The sequence below is a fragment of the Medicago truncatula genome, chromosome 1 (genome assembly GCF_003473485.1).
Source record: "Medicago truncatula cultivar Jemalong A17 chromosome 1, MtrunA17r5.0-ANR, whole genome shotgun sequence".
NCBI classification, from domain to species: domain Eukaryota; kingdom Viridiplantae; phylum Streptophyta; class Magnoliopsida; order Fabales; family Fabaceae; genus Medicago; species Medicago truncatula.
In genome coordinates this window covers 56,130,151-56,153,978 of record NC_053042.1, presented here as the reverse complement: position 1 = coordinate 56,153,978, position 23,828 = coordinate 56,130,151, and the positions used below count along the sequence as shown (strand labels likewise).

The following is a 23,828-nucleotide window of genomic DNA, read 5'->3' as shown; positions in this document are numbered from 1 at the left end:
CTGTTATAGATAATTTTTTTAGTCAATCTTTCAAAAAAAAAAAATTTTTTTTAGTCAAAAACATTCCTTTTCTAATTCATATTAATTTGAGGTTAACATATTATAAATTATGTATTTGAGATTAAATATATTTTTATTCTTTATTAAATTAACTTTTTTTTTTCACTACCAAAAAAAATTAACATTTTTATTTTTATAGGGTAAAATACTCAGTTTCTTTACTAAAAATTAATAAAAAAAAGGACTAAAATCGTATAAATTTATTAAAAAAATCCCATTTTAATCGCTAAAGAAACATATTCAAATCTAAATATTGAAAATATACTGGTTTTGGTTTTGTAGAAGCATTTATCGAGTTGCGAGTAACAATCTGAGAACTGAGATTCCATTCTGTTCTGTTTTGTTCCTTCTCCCAATGGAAATGGATTCCATTCCAAACGGAAACAACACTGCCGCCGGAGCCCAAATCGGAGCTATCGCCGCCGTCAACCCTACACCCGCTCCGTCCTCCAACCTCCCTCGACTCACGGAATCTCTCAAGCTCGAACACCAGTTCCTTAGAGTCCCTTTTGAACACTACAAGAAAACCATCCGTGCCAACCACCGAGTCGTCGAGAAAGAGATGTCCGCCGTTATCTCCGGCGTCTCTGATGCCGCCGGTTCTGACTTATCCCCTGACGACGCCGTCAATCACCTTAACTCTCTCGTCTCTCGCCTCCAAGGGCTCAAGAGAAAAGTAATTACTAACCTAATTTTTTGATTCGATTTTCGATGATGCAGATTTGTTTTTTATTATTTGTTCTTTTTTCATACGAATCACATGTTTTCATGATTACGCTAATCGTAGATTATTTCAGTTTCGTGTTTAAATTTGTTGAATCTTGATTTGCAGTGTTAGTTTAAGCACAACTGTGTAAATAATTTGATGTTTCGTTTCACTTTGTTTTAGTTGCAATGTAGATACTGCGTATGATTTTTAGTTGCATATTTGATTAATTATGTTTTGTAATTTTGATTATTTTGGCTTTTAATTGTGAAAATATGTTAAGTTGGAAGAAGGTAATCGAGCAGAGAATTTGCAAGCGCAGAAGTGCCGTGTGCGCATCGAACATTTGGAATCTGCTGAGGCAGAAAATATGTCTGAATGGAATACCACTCGCTTGAAGCGGATTCTTGTTGATTATATGTTGAGGATGTCGTATTATGACACTGCAGAGAAACTTGCTGAATGCAGCAACTTGCAGGTAATGACTTTGATGATCATTTGATGCTGGTAATATGCTGTTTCTTTTGGGTCTTCTTTGTGTAACATGTTGCAATCTGTTGTTTTGTTTTTGGTTACTTTTGATATAATAGTGATATTTATTGGTCTTTGTGTATCAGGATCTAGTTGATATTGATGTATTCCAAGAGGCAAAAACGGTTATTGATGCTTTGCAAAATAAGGATGCTGCACCTGCCCTAGCATGGTGTGCTGATAACAAATCAAGGCTGAAGAAGTCTAAGGTTTATACTGCTGTTTGATCTTATTAATAGTTGCTTCCTCATACTTATAGGCTGGTATTTTTTTGGCTCTTAAGTCTAGGTAATGCATTTATGTTAAGGCAATAAGAATATTTGTAGGATCGTCTCACTCACCCAGCAACTATAGAATATATTCATAGAAAAGAGAAATAACCACTGTATGAGGTTGTTTGAAAAAAATAAATAAAAATGATGCAAGTCTGGTTCGAAATTGATTTTTTTTTTTTTTTAAATTGATGCAAAGCCAGACTTTCTTGAATATCAACAACTACCAGATTTTCTTGTGTGATGTTTAATTGTTGGTATCTGATGCATAACTTGGCGTCATACTATTTACAATTGTTAATTAAGAGCGATTTAATGTTAACAGAGCAAGTTGGAGTTCCAGTTGAGACTTCAAGAGTTCATAGAATTGGTAAGAACTGAAAGCAATTTAAGAGCCATCGCGTATGCTAAGAAGTATCTTGCACCATGGGCAGGCAACCACATGAAAGAACTGCAGGAAGTCACAGCATTACTAGCTTTTAAAAGAGATACACCGTGCACAAAATATAAGGTGATAATGGGGTTTCTTTTGTGTGTGTTTGTGCATTAGTGATACTGGTGCGTCTTTAATTTTATTTTTCTTAATGCAATATTGTTATGATTGTATTTAATATTCATAGTTGTTGAATGGCACCATTCATAGCGACGCCGTACTGCTATAGCATAGCTGAATTTGGACGAACCGCTATTTTTCCTTTGATACACTGTTTAGGGAAAAATGTTGTCAAATAGCTGCTATAGTAGCGCTATAGCACCATTGCATAGCAGAATTTTAACAACCTGCTGCTATTTTTTGCTATGCGCTATTGACACCATTGATTTTATACCAACACTATGTTTGGTATGAATGAAATTTAGAAGAAAGAAATAGATGGGAGATAATTAGGAAAGAGAGTGTGAAACTCCTTTTGTTTAGTGAACGTGATGAATTGATCAGAGCACTTGAACTGCTTTTCCTTTAAGGTACAAAAAAAAAAAAAAAGAGGCTAGAAGCTAATGTTTCTACAATTTTCCTATAATATCTGTCATTCTGACTTGCCCTCCTTCATAATGTTCCTGGGCGTGTTTTCTAACTAGGAGTTTGGCTTGCTCAACAAAGTTAGACATGCGTGATGCTGAGCTGGGCCCTTTTTTGAATAAAATATTTTAAAAAGGACACTAGCTGACTACAAAGAGGAGTGCTATGGACACTCTCTTTCTAACACCCTCTCTAACATTCCCTCTCTTATTGGGTGAATCTATGTGGGTACCACACTTTCGAAATGGATCCCACAGAAAGTGGTGAGTGTTAGAGAAAGAGTGTTCCTGGCATTTCTCATACCACAAATTCAGTGTATCTCATGATAATATTTAAAGTTTCTTTTATGGATGTTCAACGGAGACTATAATTTTCAAAATATTAACAATATTTTATAAATCATGTAGTACCAAAAAGTGAAGCTACAAGCCAGGGTTTTTATCTTCAAGCAACAACCATATGAGAAACATTGATGGATAGGAGTTGCACTAGAAAAAATTGGAGTGGACAGGGGTATTATTGTTTTAAAAATACACCCATTATCTCATCACACTTTTTTTATTTAACCAAACAAAGGGAGAGAGAATCCTTTTCTATTACTCTCTCTCTCTAAACAATACCAACGATCCACTCCTTTTCTCACATCTCTCTCTAATTTATTTCTTTATTCGTTCTCTCATTAACCAAACAGAGCATAAGCAGCCAGTATTTCATATTATTTGTTGAATCACAGTTGGCTTTGAATTTTCTAGTTGTAACTGATATGAGTTGGCAAGCAATATGCTAATAACAGTATCTAACTGCTAGCAGTTATAACTATGTTTCTTAGTTTTTATAGTTTATGATTTAGTTGACAAAACATGCTTCAGATCTCTTAAGCTGTTAATTGTAATGTATTTGCCTACATGTTTTAATAATCGAGATAACTTGTGTTGTGCAGTATGTATCACCTATTTCATTGTCAAACATAGTTCCTCCTTTGTTGATCAGATAAGTAACAGGAGTTTATTTGATAAGCAACAAAAATTTATTTGCATGAATTTCTGTTTAACTACGATAATTTCTTATAGAAGAAAATTTCCATGCCTGTTGTATTTACTAGTTACAATGAAGTCTATCAACATGATATTGGTCGGACACATCGTTTTGATGCTTTTGTTTATTAGTAGACTTTTTGCTTCATATTGCATTGCCAATTCTTTGGCAGTTTCCTTTTCAGCACTGATATATTTGCAATTTTCTTTCACATAATTTACAGGTCTTATTTGAACCTAAACAATGGGATTATCTAGTAGACCATTTCAAACAAGAGTTCTGCAAGTTATATGGCATGACTTTAGAGCCTTTGCTCAATATCTATCTGCAAGCTGGACTTTCGGCTCTCAAAACTCCGTATCCATAAAAAAATATAGATTATGATCTGCATGAAGTTTTTTACCTAAAATTCCTATCCTCCGGGATAGTCACAAGTCACTATCAATACTTACATTCATATACAAATGACCTACAAAAAAATGAAATTAAATCACTTGGACTCTCTTTAATGGGTTGTTGATATTGATAATCAATCTATTGTCTTGAGCCTTTTGTAGCAGTTATCGATAATCGTAGTTTATTTTGGGTACATTATTCAAAACATTTTTAACTGGTGGCCAAGGCCTTCAGTTGATTTTTATGTCAGTTCTCAAGGTCTAACAGATCTTTTACTACTATTCCATCAATCCATCTAAAGTATGGTTGCTCTCTTTTACATGCTTCTCATTTTTAAGACCGGCGAAAGTACCGGCAGTGTTGTACGGGACATAGTGTTTGGTGGTAATGAAACAACACAAAAATAAATTAAGCGTAGCAGACATGAGGATGTTGTGTTGGATGTGTGGTAAGACTAGACAAGATAAGATTAGAAATGAGAACATTGGAGAGAGAGTTGGGGTAGAAACTAGACTTAGGTGAGTTGGGCATGTGAAGAGAAAACATGTGGGTTCTGTAGTGCAGAGAGTAGATCAGATGGAAGGGAGTCAAATCTCTAGAGGTAGAGGAAGACCTAGAACAAATATAAGAGAAACTATCAAGAAGGATCTAGATGTTAATGAGTTGGATAAAGACATAGTTTTTGTAGAACAATATGATGCCGTTTGATTCTTGTAGCCGACCCCACTTAGCGGGATAAGTCTTGATTGTTGTCGATTTTAAGACTTGTTGAAGATTTAAAGGCTCATACTGATAATACCAAGCCTCTTGCTCATAAATTTGCACATTTGTTATTGCAACCTTAGGTTGTCTGTAAACTTTGTCTGTGATAATTCTATTGATAAATGTCCCTTGACTTGATAAAGATATTGTTACGAGGATGATTGCACAAAAGAAGATCCTCTATCACAGGAGGCTTTCCGCACACTAGCCTTGCCATTACCATATTCAAAGCAGCATCACTCAAAACTTGTTTGCTACATAACAAAGGAGCTAATGGACACGGAGAACCCACCGCAAGTCTTGCCCAATGGATATGTTTATAGCACCAAGGTACCTTTTATTTATTTATTTATTATACAAGTCCTGTTATTCTAGATGTTCTACATTTAAGAATGACTTGAGGCTAATCCTATATTGTCGTTTGCTCCTTTTTAGGCTCTTGAAGAGATGGCTAAGAAGAATAATGGTAGAATCATCTGCCCAAGGACAGGTTTAGTTTGCAGTTACACAGAACTGGTCAAGGCATATATTTCATAAATCTAAATACTTAAATTTGATTAATGATTGAAAATGTGAACCCTGCCATTGGCTTCAAGCTACTGTGGCTTTCAGATTGGGAATGTTTGCAAAGTTACTCTTACGACCCTTTCATTAACCAGTCAATATATTTATTTATATGTGTTCCGGTCTTTACTTAAAGCTTGTACATATGTAAACTGTTTTTAGTATCACTTGGATGACTTAAACATGTGCATAGATTGATTTAGTATTTTCCATTGTAATGAACTTCTCTTTCATGGGATTATGGATTGAACTTACCAGTAGAGGTTCTTTTTAACTTCTATGCATTTTATAATAATGAACAATACTAATTGATTTTTGCGAACTTTTCGTTAAAGTATTGAATACCTAACAATTTGTATTTCATAAAAGAAAAAGAATTTGTCCTCGTGAGCTTAGCTCAGTTGGTATAGACAATGCATAATATATGCAAGGTCCGGCGTTTGAACCCCGGCCACCACCCAAAGAAAAAAAAAAGAATATGAAGAAAACAAAAATCTAATACTTCATAAAAAAAAAAAAAACAATTTGAAGAAAACAAAAATCTAATAAGTTGTTTTTTGAGGAAAAATATTATTTTTTGTCATTTATAATTATAATAATTAAATTTTATTCATCAAAAATGTCAACAAAATAAAATTATTTTTTGAATTTTTATCACTCATAATCGAGAACATTCATTATTTTTTATGATAATATGTAAAAAAAAATTACTATAATTCTTATAAACAATGAAATGATATTTTTTCTTATGAAATGATGTTCTATAAAATATAAATATTGACAAATAACTATTTATTACATAAAAAATGATCGTTAATTTATAAAATTATGAAGCAAAAGTACACCGCCGGTGTACTGTAGAAATTCCTTGATTTTAAACTGTTGGGATAAAATTGGGTTAAGTTGGTTATTCGCTTATTTTGAAAATGGTTTTTTAATTTCTTTCCAAAATCTAAAACCTCAAGAAGAACTTTTCGTTTTTATGTTCTCCATCGCGTCCCTTTCATCTCCTCCTTTCAACTTCATCCCTTTCAAGAAAAGTATACCAACTTTTCCTACCACTGTCGTCATCTTTGTTATTGTAGAAGCAGTGCTCCCGATGGTGCAGCGCCACGGTCATATAACCCCACCATTGGAATTTACAACAATTGATACAAGCCAACACACCTCCACCATTTGTGATTATTGGCATTGCTATATACACCCGTGTTCTGTAGATACACTCATGTTACTTGGATTGCTTTCGTATACACACCTGTTATTCATATTTTGTTGAGCAAATAATCACATTGGTCTCTGACTTTGCACATCGCTGTCACATAGGTCCCTGAGTCAGGATTAAATATAAATAAGTCTCTGACTCTGCACTTCCATTATCACTTTAGTCTTGACGTTAAAAAAATGTGTTAAGTGATGATGTAGTGCATCTGAGGTGTCACAGGGGCCAAAGTGAAAGTAGAAAATAGTCACTTTGGTCCCTGAACCAAAAATAAGTATTCCCAAATTGAATATCAAATTCCTAAATCCTTAAATCTCAAATCCCTAAATGTCATCTAATTCTCTCTTTTGTTTAAAATTAATCTTTCATTAAACACAACTTAGTGTTAGGTCCCCAACTGCGCATACTTACTATCAGTTAGGTCCTTGACAATGAATTAGCAAATCCATTAGCTTCTATTACTCTTGATTATTGTTATATTCACATGATAATTCATATCTCTACCCCGTAGGTCTGAGCATACAATAACCAATAGCTCAAGATATATTCAAATGACAATTCATTTATTTCTTTTAACATAATTTCTATTGTTTATAATTGGATATTGTTGTTGAAAGACACATAAAAAATCAAGCTATGACTTTAAAATACTTACGGGGATTATAATTAAATACACCGTTCATAATTCATTTTTCTATATATGTAATCCCGATGTCATTATATACTAAAAGTAAAAGAAATAACAGAACCACAACACTATGATACTACTATAAAACTCCAAACCTTAGCCCAACATATCATTGCCTCAAGATCAACTTTCAAGCCAAAAAAGTCTCTAATAGCCAGGAACTTTAGTGAAATTTCGTGTTTACTGTCAGGGACCTAACTGATAATAGTATGCACAGTCAGGGGTCTAATTGATAGTAAGTATGCGCAGTCAGGGACCTAACAGTAGGTTGGTGTTTAATGGAAGATTGATTTTGAACAAAAAAGATAATTAGATGACATTTAAGGATTTAAAATTTAGGGATTTAGGAATTTGATATTCAATTTGAGGATATTGATTTTTGGTTTAGGGATCAAAGTGACCATTTTCTACTTTCACTTTGGTCCTTGTGACACATCATCACTTAACAGATTTTTTTAACGTCAGGGACTAAAGTGATAACGGAAATGCAGAGAGACTTATCTGTATTTAATCCTGAGCCAGAGACCTATGTGACAGCGAGCTGCAGAATCAGGGGCTAAAGTGACTATTTGCTCTATCTTGTTTCAATGGTTTTACGGTGTTTCAATGATTTATTGTTATGTTTGAAACTGATTTTTATTTTATGGCTTAATACATCATTTGGTCCCTTAACTTATTTTCTGTTTTCAATTTGGTCCTCTAACTATTAAACGTTTCAAATTGATCCTTTATCTTCTTTCCATCATTCAATTTGGTTCTATTTTATTCATTTTAACACCCATAAAAAGGAGATCGTTGGATAAATGAAGTCTATCAGATCTAACTGTGTATCACCAACACCTAATTTACTTTACTTTTCTTCATCATCTTCCATCACTTTCATCTTCATACAACCTTCATCAATCTTCATCATCTTCAACTTTTTTTTGTTCTTTAAAAAATTTATCATTTCAACTTCAATAAAAATCACATAATCAAGTGAACCATCAACAAGTAATTTTTTTTTTCTTTTCATTTCTTCATCTTCTTCCTTTTTCTTCTTTATCACACCCTCATAATCTAAACCCAAAATTTCAAAAATAAAAAAATTGAAATCTAAATCCATCACATAACCTTATCCTTCTCTGTCACCAAAATCAAAATTGACAAGATCAAGATTTCATTAACATTTTCCACAATCACTTAATCCACTCTCAATGAAAAAACTCACTCTTTTATCAAAAACTCTTGCCCCATTCAAAATCCAGCACATCCTCTTAAAACTTCAAAACCACACGGTTATTTCCCTCAAGTTCTTCAATTGGATCCAAACCCATAACTTTAATTCTCACACCCTTCATACCTATTCAAGAATTTTATCAACAAATCAACATTACTCTCTTCGTCATCCTCATCACTCTCGTCTTCAATCCCATTATATCCTCCAAAAACACCTACATCAATCTCATATGGTTCTCCCCCACTTGAGTTATTCAGCTACAAAAATCGCAAACAAGAGTAAAAAAAATAAATTCAATAACAAATTTTGAGTTACCCTTTTTCTAAAAACAAAATTTTGAGTGACCCTTTTTTGCTGAAACAACAAGATGAAGGTGAAAATTATATACCTTGCAATTGCAATTGATGGTTTTGAGATTTGAACGATGGTTGTAGTAGAGTTTGGAAGGAAAGGGTTGGTGATGAAGAATGTGAACATTGTTTACTGAGAAGTGGTGAAGATTGAAGCGTGGAAAGCGCGTGAGATTGATCAATTGTGTTGTTGTTGTTGTAGCTGCCATTTGAGACCGAACATTAAGCTTTTAAAGATTTTGTTTTATCACCCACCATCGTTAGAAAAAAGAGCAAAAATGAAAATAACAATCTCTTATGATGAATTTTTGAAAGAAAAAAAAAAGTTGAAGATGATGAAGATTGATTAAAGTTGTATGAAGATGAAGATGAGGAAAGAAGATGAAAAATGTAAAATAAATCTGGTGATACACATAGGCCTCGTTTATCCAACGGACTTTTTTTTTTGTGTTAAAATAAATAAAATAGGACCAAATTAAATGATGTAAAGAAGATAAATGACCAATTTAAAACATTTAATAGTTAAGAGACCAAATTGAAAACAGAAAATAAGTTAAAAGACCATATGATGTATTAAGAAATTCAAAGGACTAGTATGTAGGAAGTTCAAAGGACTAGTATGAATTGAGAAATTCAAAGGACCAGTATGTAGGAAGTTTAACGTTTAGTTTCTCTTACAATAATAAGAAACATTTATTGATGATACGCGCATCTTGTCAACAAGAAAGAAATTAATAGTCTTTTGATTCCATATCCTATTATCACCCGAACAATAACACACACCGTCAGTTGCTATAAAAATTAGAGCAATGTTATTTAAATATCAATGTGATTGACAATCACATGGACAACCATCTTTTTACAAATAAAATTATGTATTGATACGAAAATCAAAGCAATAGAAAGATAAAGTAAAAATATAATGTGAGTATGAGAGAGAAAGTTGTCACAAAAATTATTAAAAAATGGTTGTATATATATCATTTCTCCAAAAACTATGTCACGATGGTTTCCATAAATCTTAGGATCGTAACCGTGAACAATATTGGAGCAATATTTACTTAGTCACAAGTTCAAATAAAAAGGATTTGGCCCCACTCACATGAGTGAGAAAAAGTAAAATAAAAATAATTAAGCTATTTTCTAATATAAACAATGTATATTTTTTTAAATAAGTAAATAATATATATTTTAATGTGCATGTTTAAATCATTTTTATTTAGGCTTCTGTTCAAGAAGATTGTGTTGTTGTTTCTGTCAGTAGAATTGGATTCGAAATGGATAGGCATTGTGAATTTATTGAGAAAATTTGAGAACGCTAAACCGTTAAAGAGTATTCTTCATCTTTGAAATTCTGGCACGTTAGATTTACAATGTTCTTCGCGATGTTTCAACACCAATTACACAGAAATAGATGTTGAACAATATGTTTGGAACATTAAGCTAACATAAGACAAGTAAAACAATAAACAGAAAAGTAAAAGTCACAGTGAGTTTGTTAACCCAGTTCGGTGCAACGTCACCTACTCTGGAGGCTACCGAGTCAGGAAGAAAATCCACTAGTACAGTCCTTATTCAATAGCTTTCAGTAAACTCCTCGTTCGCACTATATGACATAGGATCTACCCGTACTGACTTCAACCTAGGAACTCCTAGATCTGAGATCTCATCCCACTCCCTTACAAATGATCACAGCCCCTGTGATTCTCAATATACAAACACAATCAAATGAAGTTGCCTTCAAAACAAAACAACTAAACACCGTGCTTCATAGCTTTGGTGCAGTTTACAAACTACCTAACTCTTTGCTTAAAAGCTTCAGAGTAGTGCATAAATTTTAACTCAAACACAGTTCTAAACATGCATCAAGATGATACACGAAAGACTCACAAATAACAGACTCAAAACCTTAAACAATATATTCTTCAAAATGACGGCTTGAATGATTCTCTAGTTCTTCCAGTCTTGTTTAAATACTGAAGCAATACGGGTCAGTAAACTTTGTTGGGCTTCAGAACAATCGGTGATCTATTTCACAAAAACAACAGAACCAGAAAAGGAAACTCCTAATATGTAGGCACATTATTAGGAACATCCTGATCACCTTCGAACTTTCCTAAGTAGATAGCACATTCTTAGGAAATCACAAATGATCTGATAATGTGCTAAAAACACGCAGCTTGACCAACAAAAATAAAGACGTTGATTCCTTAAATAAAATAGTGCGTGCGTAAAACAAGGCAAGGTGCAGGTCAACTGAACCATGCAAGGATGTTGGCACATCGTGTTCAACATCTCACTTGAATATTTGTTTTAGGCAAAAACAAAGCCAATATACAAATATCCAACAATTTTTTTGCCGAATATTAATTATTGATTGATTTCTCTATTCACTGTTCTTAATCAACATACAACTACAAATAGAGGCAACGACAAACACACAAGGAAATATTTGATGTTTTTTGGATTATAAAAAATCTATATAACTGACTCCGGTTAGTGAGATACAACTTGCTTATTTTTTTAAAGGGGAATAAAATTTGGTTATTGTAGTATAAAAAGTTACAAATTTTAAAATGTACTACCTCTTATCTTGTGCATAAGATTTCGATGATCAAAATATAAAAATTATGTAATTTGTTAATAACGTACATTCTTTTTTTTCAAGACTATCTCTCAGTTTTCAAGAGTGGGAAAAGATTGGAGTTTTTTATTCCTTTTATTTAATTTTATTTGCTGGTTATTCTTTTAACTTAATTAGACGTACTTTTGTGAATAATAATTAATATATCTTATGACTTTCTTTTTGTTATTCATTAACATATACTTAAATAAACACAATGAAAATATGATAGTCCTTAGTAATGTCTTTATTTTTTTTCTTCTTAAAGCATTTAGAAGACTAGACCGTGTTTTTGAATTAGGGCCAAATAAACACTCAATCATTATCTTGAGAATCATGTTAACCAGTGTCCCCATGGCACTAGTTAAGGAAGCAAATATAATAATATTTGCATTGAAAACTGTATAATCAATGCATTAAAAGATTAAAAAGTATTTTTTTTTATTTTCACTTTCTTCTTTTGGCTTCCTTAACCAGTGCTGATTAATATTTCTTTTATCTTAATTATACTTAACGAGTAAAAGTAACTCTAGAATTTATTTTTTGAAAGAACTCTATAATTTCTTCTCTATGGCATTTTTAAGACAGGCAATAAAGTTTATAATTAAATAAATAATTGTTGAAATGTAAGAATATCAGGCTAACATAAGATAGATTTAGTTTGTACACAAAAAAAATCGACTCACACTCAGGATGATACTATAGCACGACCGGCCATGTTGATATTACTAGGTAAGATACTTTAACTCGAGTTTAAATTCAAGACCTTATTGTTGTGTGTATTGAGTTTCAAGTGATACTTATTATTTTGTCTACAGTTAAAAAATAAATTAAAAGATAAACTCATTTAGTACATTTGTCGGAGTGTTTTATAAGATATCTTTTCTAATCCATTTGAGTTGGTTTGATAATGTTGGCCTGAGACTTTAGAGATTTTTTTTAAAGGTCTCATGTTCGATTTTCCCCGATGTAAATTTGGGTGGACTAGTTTAATTTATTTATAATAATAATAATAATAATAATAATAATAATAATAATAATTATTATTATTATTATTATATAAAGAAAAAGTTACTTCTTAGGACTTACAATGAATGACAACTTTGTAAAAAAAAGTTGACTCAAAATAAATGACATTTAAGTTTAAGTGAAATATTAATTTATTTTTCTGGAATTACTATCTAATTTTTTTTTTTTGTGGTGGTCAGAATTTGAACCCCAGACCTTGCATATTTTATACATTGTCTCTGCCAACTGAACTAAGCTCACGACGACATCTAATTAACCTTAGATGCATCACTTACAATTCAATATCTTTCTTTTTACAATAATCATAATAGTGAATACCTCATTACTTGATAAGGGTGAAGTAGTCACATGAATCACTTATTACGAAACATAGAAAATATTAAATAATAATAAATTATGTGGTCCTCGTGAGCTTAGCTCATTTGGCATGGACAATGCATATTTTATGTAGAGGTCGGAGTTCGAATCCCGGATATTCCAATTTTTTTACATTTAATTGTGTGAGTACTAACCACCAGACTACTTGACAAAAAAAGAATTATGTGTACATACATATTCCATTCACGCATCGAAATGGAGGAGTTTCATTGGAGATGCACCGCGACGATATTAAATCTGAATTTTTAAGCGATTCTTTAAAAAAAGTAAGCGCTAAAATCTTAAAATTCATATTTTATTCATCCTTAGTTAAAAAAAATTAAGCTTCCACATGTGAGATTTCTATAATATACTAAACATGACTGAGATTTTTTTCTTCAAAATTTTGAAAAATACACATGAATTTACTTATAAGCATGGACTAAAAGTCGGGCAAAGTTGAGTTCAGGTGGTATGAGTTGACAAATTCAAAAGATTAATGTGTAGGAAGATTTTTTTTTTTTGAAAGTATATGTAAAAAGATTATTATATATTATTGGTTAACACATACTCAAATAAACACATAAAATGGGGAAATATAGTTCCCTATTTTTTTTTTTGGGGAAATACGGTGGTACGTACTTAGCAATATCTTTATTTTTCTTCTTAGAGCATGTACAAGATTACACCCGTGCAAAGACAATCAACCATTACCTCAATTATACTTAACGAGTAAAAGTAACTCTACAATTTGTTTTTTTTTTTTTTTTGAAAGAACTCTATAATTTGTTCTTTCTATCATTTGTAAGATCTGCAATAAAGATTATACTTAAATAAATAATTTGATGAAAGGTTGGAATATCATCAAGCTAGCATAAAGACTGGCTTAGTTTCTACAAAAAAACAAAAAATGACTCACACTTTAGTAAGATAAAGCACAACCGGGCATGTTGACGTTACAAGATAAGATACTTTAATTGAGAGTTTAAATTCAAGACCTTATTGTTGTGTGAGAGTTTTAAGTGATATACTTATTACGTACTACTTTGTCTATAAATAAAAAATAGGAGTAGTAAATTAAAAGAAAGACTTACGTATACATTTGTTGGAGTGCTTTATAAGACACTTCTTTTGACTTGCAATGAATGACAACTTTGTAAAAGAAGTTGACTCAAAATAAATGACATTTAAGTTTGGGTGAAATGTTAATTTCTTTTTCTCCAATTATAACCATCTAATTAATCTTACATGCATCACTCACAATTCAATAGTTTTCTCTTTACATAATACAACAGTTTTCTCTTTACATAATACAACATGAGACCTACATTACCCCTTAATAAATTGGAGTGTATGCTCCATTTACCATCAACTCTATTTACTCCTAATATTTTGTTTATTTTTAATCTGAACCATTGAATTCATTTGTGCCACGTGTCATTCATCCAAGACCCTAAATGGGGTAAATAAAGCTGATGGTAAATGGAGCATACCCGGACTCAATGAATTGGAGGTAATTCATCTCTAATGACAAATATGATTTGATTATGAAACGAAAGAGATAAAAATTACATGTCGAATGAAGAAAATGAAGAAGTTTGATGTTTTTGAGAAGAAAATGATAACTAATTGTAAGAAGAAAAAATCATTTTGGTGATGCTTTCATTATCCCTTGATGATCTGAGGGTAATTTACCCTGATGGTAAATATAATTCGATTATAGAACAAATTAGATGGAGATCACTTGTTAAATGAAGGAGATGAAGAAGTTTAATGTTCTTGAGATGAAAATGGTAATTGATTATAAGAATAAAGATGAAAATATGATTTTATTATTTGATAATGGTAAATTACCCCAAATTCATCAAGAGGTAATGTAGAAAAAACGAGCACACCATTAGTTGATAAGGGTGATTATGTTGACATAGTACTCCCTCTTTAATCCGTCTCAAGTTATAAGTCTCAAAATATTACACCCTTCGTCCCAAATTAGCTGAGCCATTTTTTCTTTTCACACACATTAAGACAAATGTATAAATGAAGAAGAGAGAAAAATGATTTTAAGTGCTCTTGTTAAGTATTGATGCATTCTTTACTACCATAAATGTAAAGTGAAATATATTGAATTGTAAGTTGTGAAAGTAACATTAATTAGAGTTATAAAAGAAAAAAAGTAATTAATATTGTATTGAAAAGTAAAATGACCTAGTTATTTTAGGACACTATTTTTTTTTTTTGCAAATAACTCAGTTATTGAGGGACGGAGGGAGTAATATTTTATAGATGTTCTAAAATGACCTACAATTTGAGACAATATTTTTTGTTGTTGCAAAGTGACATACAATTTTGAAAGGAGGGGGTGTATTTTTCTTAATATATGTGAAGTGGTCAAATGAATCAGTTATAACATAACATAAAAATTATTAAATAATAATAAAATCATGCATCCAAATGGAGGAGGAGCTCCGTTGGGGATGCATTAGACCGATATTAAATGTTTAATATGTATAATGAAAGTATTTTTTTTGTCAAATGGTCTAGCGACTAAAGCTCACATATTTTAAATGTGGAGAAGTGAGGTGTTTGGGGTTTGAACCCGGTCCCTGCATATATTATGCAATGTTAATACTAATTAAGTTAAACTCGTGGGGACAATGATAGTGTTTTTCAATCTTTCAATAAAAATGCATTATTATTGGGTAAATTACGTCATGCTAACCGGTGTCCCTGGGGCACTGGTTAAGCATACCAAAAAAAGGAAATTATTACCATAAAAGAAAATTGCTTTTGACATTTTATAAATTAATTACACAATTTCAATGCATTAACTACTATATAATTTTTTTTTTAGTAATCAGTACCCGAGGTACCGTTTAGCATTTCCCTTATTATATCATATAAGGGCAATTCATATTTAGTTGTTGGTCCTTGTAAAAATTTCAAATTTCATTCTTAGTGGTTCTAAAAAATTTGAACTTTGTTTTGCTCCACCGAATATTTTTGCACTTGGTCTCTTCTTTAAGTCAACTAATATGCATCTTTCATATTTTTGAATAAATTTTTATAAAGATTTTTTTTTTTGCCATGATTCGAATCTCAGATTTTGCACATTTTATTTATTGTCTCTACTAACTGAGTTAAACTCACGATGACTATAAATATGTTTATAATAGTATACAAATATTTCTCATAACAATTTATAATTTTTCAACAAAATACGAATTGAATATTAACTTTTAAGCACAGAAAACTTGGAAATTTATACTCCCTCCGTCCCTAATTATAAGACCCTTTTGAGAATTTTTTTTGTCCCTTTTTATAAGACCCCTTTGTTATTTCCAACTACATTAATTATTTCTTTACATACATGCCCCTATTTATTATACATCTTTTTCTTCAATCAACAATAAATAACATGTTGAAAACATAAACTAACCTTCTTTCTTAAAGGATAAAATTGTAAAAACAATAGTCATTACAAACAACTTTAATACAAATATCCACTATCTTAATTCCCGTGATTTTGACAAAAGGATCTTATATATAGGGACGGAGGGAGTATTTTATTCATCATGTGAAATTTCTATAATCTACTACACATTACTGAATTTTCTTTTTCTAAATTTCGAAGAAGACGCCGCATGAATTTACATAAAAGTAAGGGAAATTGAGTAAGCGTGGTATGAGTTGAGAAATTCGAAATATTATTATGTAGGATGTTTAGTGTTTAGCTTCTGTGACTAATAGATTCTTTTTTCTTTAGGAAATTGAGTACGCTTGGTATGAGTTGAGAACTGAAATTCGAAATATTATTATATGTAGGAAGTTTAGTGTCCAGCTTTTGGGACTAATAGATTCCTCTATTTTTTTAGATTTCTATCTTCCTAGCAAATTGCAAGTAAAAAAAATATATATATATATTATGCATAAATAGAACACTCTTCATTCATGTAAATTAACATTAAGGTTCCACACTGTAACACCATATAGTAGAATAATAAGAACCCTTCATTTATTGGTAAAAGAAGAGAGATTAACAGTGATACCAAGTTGACTTACGACTCCATATGCCGCTATCATCCAAACTGTAAAACACACCATTGTTAGTTACCATAAAAACTATGTCATGATTGTTTCCATCAATCTTAGGATCGTACACATGAAAAGAGGTACAAAATTGATTCATATAGATTGAACATGTTTTGGGATCAAGATTCGACGTTTCAGTTATCATTTCTCCAGGAGACAAAATCGTTCGAGTAGTAATTAAGCTGTTGAAATAGAATTCCACGTCCTTACCAGACATACGATTGTAAATAGAAAACAAGATTGTGTTTTTGTTTCTGTCAATAGATTTGAGAGAATTTGAGAACGCTAAGTCATTGATACTCCCTATAAGAAGAAGTAAGAGATATAAATAATCAACGTTCTTCATCTTTTTGTTGAATGTTAATTATTCATTGATTTCTCTATTGACCTTCACTAATTAGCATACAACTATAAATAGAGGTGGCGACAAAAATGGACACGCACACGATGAAACGTTTGAAATATATATATTTTTATTTGATAAAATATTATGACATCGTTTTATTTATGCAATCGATTTTATTTAGTGGGATAAAACATGTTTTTTTTTTTTTTGAAAGTGTGATAAAATTTTGTTGGTGTATAAATTTTTTAAAATTTTAAAGGGTCTTGCTAACCAGTGCCCTCAGGCCTCAGGGCAATGATTAAAAAATCTATAAATTGAAATTTTGTCTTAGAAAATTAAGATGTTACTCTTGATCTAGTAATGATTACACAACTTTTTTCATTAAAGCTTACTTGTTTTGATGCTTAACCACTGCCCCAAAGATTAGCATTCTCCAATTTTAAAATATACTACCTCTATTTATTTTATTTTTTTGACAAACATACTACCTCTATTCTTATGTGTAAGATTTCAACGATCAGATTAAAATATTTACTCCCTCCGTCTCTAAATTATTATCGTTTAAGGTTTGTGCACGATTATGAAGGAAATGATTAATTTGGTTGATTACGATGGTAAATTTAATGTCATTTATTAAAATACCCTTATTAATTGTAGTTAGTGGAGTAGTTAAGTTGAATGAAATTCATTAAATAAGGGTATAATAATGAGAAAAAAAATAATAAATGTTGCATTGATATTGTAAAGTGACAATTATTTTAAGAAAAAGAAAAAAATACTAAAAAGACAATTATTGTGAGACGAAAGGAGTAGTAATTATTACATTAAATTTGTCAATAACATGTATATTCAGTTACTACCTCCGTCCCTAAATATAAGAGCTTTTTGCCAAAATTGCGGAGATTAATAAAGTTGGTTGTAGTATTAAATTTGTATATAATTACTATTGTTTTTACAATTTTATCCTTAAGAGAGAGAGTTAATTTATATTTTCAATATAATATTTATTGTTGATTGAAGAAAAAATGCAAAATAAATAAGGGTATGTTGGTAAAGAAATAATTAATGTACTTGAAAATACCAAAAGAGCCTTATAAAAAGGGACAAATTATTTTTTCAAAAAGGTCTTATAATTAGGGATGGGGTAGTATTAAGATTGAGAAAGTATTGGACTTTTTACTTTTTCTATTCAATATTTTGACCATCTATTCTTTTTACTCAATTCGATGTACTTTTATCAAAATAATAAGGGTTAAATAATGTTTTTTTCTTGTCAATTGTAAGAGTTTTGGTTTATGCCATATAAAAAAAAAGGTTTTAGATTTCCCCTTGTCATTTAAAGATTGTTTGATTTTAACTCCTCATGACATCTGACTTTGTAATGAAGTCGATATGGTGCGCTGATTGTATAATTTTTTTTGTCCACTTGTATAAATATCTTACAAGTCATTTTTTTGTTAATAAAATAAATTAAAACACAATCATCACACGTTTTCCTCTTCTTCCATCTCTCTCTCATTCATTCATTCAAGATCTTCATCACCATTTTCAAGCTATCTCCTTCTTACCCTTTTAACCCAAAACAGCAGCCAACATCTACCCACACCATCATACTCATCAAAATCAAACACATCCATGATGACGAAGATTTGTGATTCAACAACTGCCCTTTCGCCGTGTCCAACCCACCACAACGTCGTCTCTACCCTCCACAACGGTGGTCGAGACTCTCGATTCAACACCTACCCTATCATGCTCATATTCATAAAATAGTGAATAACTCAAATTCTTCAAAATGAAAACCTAGAAATATAATCTCAACCTTCTTCCTCATTTTATTCTTCCTCCTCATTTCTTGTAATCCATTTGTTTATATATGAATAAATATTAAGGTGTATTTGGGTTGTAGGTTTATGAGAGGAAGGGAGGAGAGGACTTATTTTTATTTTTAAATTACGACCAATGTAAAATATTTTTTTCAAAATACTTTCATCCATTAGCTTAGTCTTTTCAATTTTTTAAGGCGCAAATGGGATAAGCTAAGCCTAGAGCCATGCTCTTTTTTGTTATTGTTGATAAACCACTTTTTACTTCCTTTGGTCCCAAACCCTATTATAAACTTTGACAACAAAAAAAAGACTCTACTTTAAATCCAAATTAGTTATACAATCATGAAAGCGTCAACTAGTTTAGCTCCTGACATTATAAAGCTCTGGGATTATTTTAATAATATTTTTTTACCTTTTAGAGAATTTTATGATTGTAAGTTGAATCATTCATGGACTTTTTTATGATTCGAGGACCGACTTTAAAAACTTTATCGTCATTTTAGACCCTATCCAACCCTCTTCACTTTTAAACTTACAAACATTTGGCCTTCAGACTCAAAAAATTTGTATCGCCTTCAAGAATTGCTGTTGACATATATGATAGGACTGAAAAACACATGTAAAAGACGAAAATGCCTCTGCTACAGTTAACTACCGAAGTTTGGAACCGGCTGCAGTTAACTATCGAAGTTCCTTCGACAGTTAACTGCCGACGAAAAAACGGAAAAAAAAACTTCGGCACTTAAGTGCTGAAGAACTCATTTTTTTTCAAGATTCTCTTTCAATTCCACACTTGGAAATACATCATTTATGCAATGAATCAAAAAAGTCAAACGTTTCTTATGAATAAGACCGGAGGGAGTAATCAATACGCAAAACGTTACTAATAAAATGTATCTGCACTACACTTCATGGTTTCGAGGGTACCGGGGTTTGAACCCCGATCATAGCATCTGGCCTAACAATTTTGGTATTTTTGTCAGTTGAGTTAAGAACTTTTAAATAAACTTTGCCGGTTTCTAATAACAAAAACTGTTATCACACTTTGATAAATAAAAAACAGTTGCGACACTGCAAATTGAGCTATTTATTCCGTTTCCAATTGAGCGATTGCATTGTTTTTCTTTCCGAAAAGAGAGAAATAAAATAAGCCTTATTTTATTTAATAAGGGAGCAGGTGTTTGTTTTTTTGTGTAAACTTCGCTTATATTATAAAACGCTTCATCTCCGTGAGCTTAGCTCAGTTGATAGGGATATTGCATATTATATGCAGGGGCCGTGGTTCGAACTCCAGACACCCCATTTCTCCACATTTAATGATGTGAGTTCTAGCCACTAGACTACTTGACCAAAAAAATAAAAAACACTTCTAAATATTTTATTTCTATAATTTATGCAAGAGTTTAATTTTTCTCAAAAACAAAATAAAATTCAAGCATCATTAACAAGTTGACAAGAACATTGTGATATGTAGGACCGGCCGTATTATCCATTTATTCTTCGAATTTTTAACCATTAAACTACTTGATAAAAAAAATAGAAGATTGATGCATATTTAATTGTTCCCATGATCTTTAGTGTACACCGTATAAAAATCTTTGTATCAATAATTTTCAGTGTTCACTAAAGATTTTTTTTCTACATGGTGATTAATTTTTACCATGTAACTAATTTTTTATACTAAATAATTAAAAGAAAAAAGGTTCCTAAAAATATAAAAAAATTTACCAAACACATTTGTGAGAATTTTATATTCCCGGTAATAGGATTCCTAGGAAAACTAATCCCATGAGTAAATTTTGAAACTATGTAACAAACACATCCATGTTTAGAGTTAGGGTAGAGTTGCATGAATATTGCGTTGTATTATTGATGTTAATGTTTTATAACTTGTTGGTTAAAGAATCCATTACTAGAAATTTGTCTTATATTCAAGTTTTTATTTTTGTCTTAGCAATAATTACATAAAAATTTTATGCAAAGTTATTTACAATACTTTAACCAATGCATCATGGACACTCAATAGCATTCTTCTTATAATAAATAATACAATTAAATATGGTAATTAGTTATTTTATTTTTGGTAGAAATTTTTGAAGAGTATATTTTGGTGGAAATGGTATAAGTAGTAAATGAATTCGAACATATAATGTTGGGATTTTTTTATGAAATTTGTTTTTGATGAAAATATATGAGTACAATTTTGCTAAAAAATATATATTTTTAGTACAAATAAATTCACAAGTAAGAATTATTATTTTTTCAAATGTGCCAAACTTTATATGAAAAGGACAAGTCTGTAATTCATGCATTACTATCTGATCCTGGCCCATTGCATTGTTGAAAGGTATAGAGAAATGGATAAGGAATTTGATATGGAGTGGTGACATTACCAAGAGGAAACTATGTAAATCTTATGATGAAGGGAGGGCTAGCTAGGTATCAAACAAAAGACTAATTGCTTATCACATCTTTTCATCTTTGTGGACTAGCTTGAAATCATAATATGCTACACAATAGTCTACTGTAAGTGACTTTATTTCAAACTTTAGTTGGAATATTCCTACCTCTGTCCAAATAGTCTTCCCTCAATTGAATCAAATAGTTAGTAAAATTATCATTCCATCTGTGCCTATTGAAGACATATTTATTTGTTTGGAATAACTCTAGCACATGTGACTTGTCCCTCAAGGAAGCCTATTTGTATAAATCAGCAGAAGGTCTAAAACTTCATTGGGACAAAAGTGCTTTTGCCATCAAACTTCGGTCTTGGTAAATTTGCTACCAAAGTTTCTCTAAAAGAAAATAAAACACAATAACTGAATTTACTAAATGGACTAGTCAAGAAGATCAAGTTATGCAATGCTCTCAGGAATGTAAATAATCTATTAAAACCAGTCTCTAGCCATAACTTAACTGAGCCAATCATATGGTTGTGGACAGTCCTTTTGTTCTTGTCTTGCGTTTTCAGCAAATTGCGGACCAGTTTCCACAAAGGATTTTACTGATGACACACAATTTGTTAGAAAAAAGTAAGCATAAAATTAGAAAGATATTGAAGAATACAAGTGTAGGATGATGGTTGAACTTGAGCATAAGGTATAGAATCAGTGTTTACATGATCATCACCTTGCATAAATGCAAATCGACCATTGCAGCAGGGCATGTCGAAAAGCTTCACATACAGACTTTGAACGTTCATCAGCTACCTACACAAACCAAAATGCCCAAAAACAATAATGAAAACCTCCAAATCCAATAATAACAAAGGATCCTCCAGAATAAAACAAGTTAGCTTGGACCTTATCCGACCGGATTTTTATTAACACCCATTTTGTAAAATCTTAACGTTCAATGATTTTTAATTTGACTCTATTCTTAACTAACCATTTTCGGTTTTATGCTTATAGTCATTTTAGTCAAGTCGGCGCCTATCCTAAATCTATCGTATATTCAATGATTATATTTATTATCTTATAAATAGAGATGGTCGATCATTACTTAGCGAAACAGCTCCTCTCTCTAAGTACATATAATATTTACAAATTCTTTTTTGAAGATCCAAGAATAGTAAGAGATATGGACTCACGCGCACTACAAAATGAATTTAGAATAACACATTTGGATTGATAAATGGATGCAAATTCTACTTTCAAATAGGATAACTCTATCTACAATCTACTTGGGATTGTCTTAACAGTACTGCTATATGTCATGAACTATTTGCATTAAAACAGCCGCGAACTGATTTCTCTTATAGTAGTTAAGCTTTCAATTTGTTTCATGAAGGAAATTACGGAAGGTTGTGGTGAAAGTGGCCAATCATGTTGGTTAGTTACTCTTTGCGAATTTGCTTTTCTCAAGGTGTTTTGAATTGTGATCTCCAATTGCAATATAACGGATTTTGAGGTTTCCACAACAGCATCCCAATCTCAATTTTGACAGCAAAAACATTTTTTATTTTGCATTTTTCTACTTTATAAAAGCCTGCAGCGTAACTACAGCCTTAACTTAAAAACATTGGATTTGCTTGTGCCTAGCAGGGTTCCACTTAAGTTTGTTAGAAAACATATCTTTTGAATAATCGATTCTAAAATCAAGCACGCAAGAAACAAACAAAAAGTGTACAACGATTTCGAACTACACTTACACAAAGCAGCAAAAGTCAGAAACAAATGCAGTAAATCGCCAAAATAAGGCAAAAAACTCCAACATAGAACAGATAGACGGCCACTACACCCCAACACCGCAAAATAAAATAACCAACAACCTTGATGACTAAAGAGACCAAGCTGCCCATACTAGAAACTAAGCTGAAACCATAACAGACCAAAACAAACCAAAATTGGAACAAGCTAATTAGTTCACAATGAGGCAAAATCCTAATCAATAGAAACTTGGAGAATGCTAAAAAGTCCAATCAAACAAAGGATCAATCTCTTGCAACTTACTCAAATAAGAGTTAATACTCAGCACGGAAACAAGATGACCAACAACATTCAAAGACTCTAAAACACAAATAGTCAAAGAAACCGCATCCACCTTAAGACAAAGCTACTGACAACAGAAGAGGAAGAATACCATTCACCAACTGCCTCTCCTTCACAATACGCCACATAATTAGCAAAGACACACCACACAGAGTCCTAAGACTAAAACTAACAGTACAAGGTCCACGAAATGAGGCATCAACAGAGCAAAAAGCCACTCACCTGAAAAATAAACTCCACAACGA

General features: G+C 31.4%; 2 protein-coding genes across 2 annotated transcripts; one reads left to right on the top strand and one right to left on the bottom strand.

Annotated features, from left to right (window-relative positions):
• Positions 1 to 315: 315 nt before the first annotated feature.
• LOC25485750 (protein MAEA homolog) lies at positions 316 to 5,618 on the top strand. The gene is made up of 7 exons (XM_013615041.3): positions 316 to 736; positions 1,050 to 1,244; positions 1,384 to 1,506; positions 1,895 to 2,080; positions 3,846 to 3,979; positions 4,924 to 5,110; positions 5,216 to 5,618. Exons 1-7 carry the CDS (start codon positions 416 to 418, stop codon positions 5,315 to 5,317), a joined length of 1,248 nt encoding a protein of 415 aa, XP_013470495.1. The 5' UTR covers positions 316 to 415; the 3' UTR covers positions 5,318 to 5,618.
• Positions 5,619 to 8,280: 2,662 nt separating this feature from the next.
• Positions 8,281 to 9,110, bottom strand: LOC11446746 (uncharacterized). Its single transcript, XM_003592737.4, has 2 exons — positions 8,859 to 9,110; positions 8,281 to 8,727 (listed from the first exon to the last, which is right to left on the bottom strand). Exons 1-2 carry the CDS (start codon positions 9,027 to 9,029, stop codon positions 8,572 to 8,574), a joined length of 327 nt encoding a protein of 108 aa, XP_003592785.2. The 5' UTR covers positions 9,030 to 9,110; the 3' UTR covers positions 8,281 to 8,571.
• Positions 9,111 to 23,828: the final 14,718 nt, after the last annotated feature.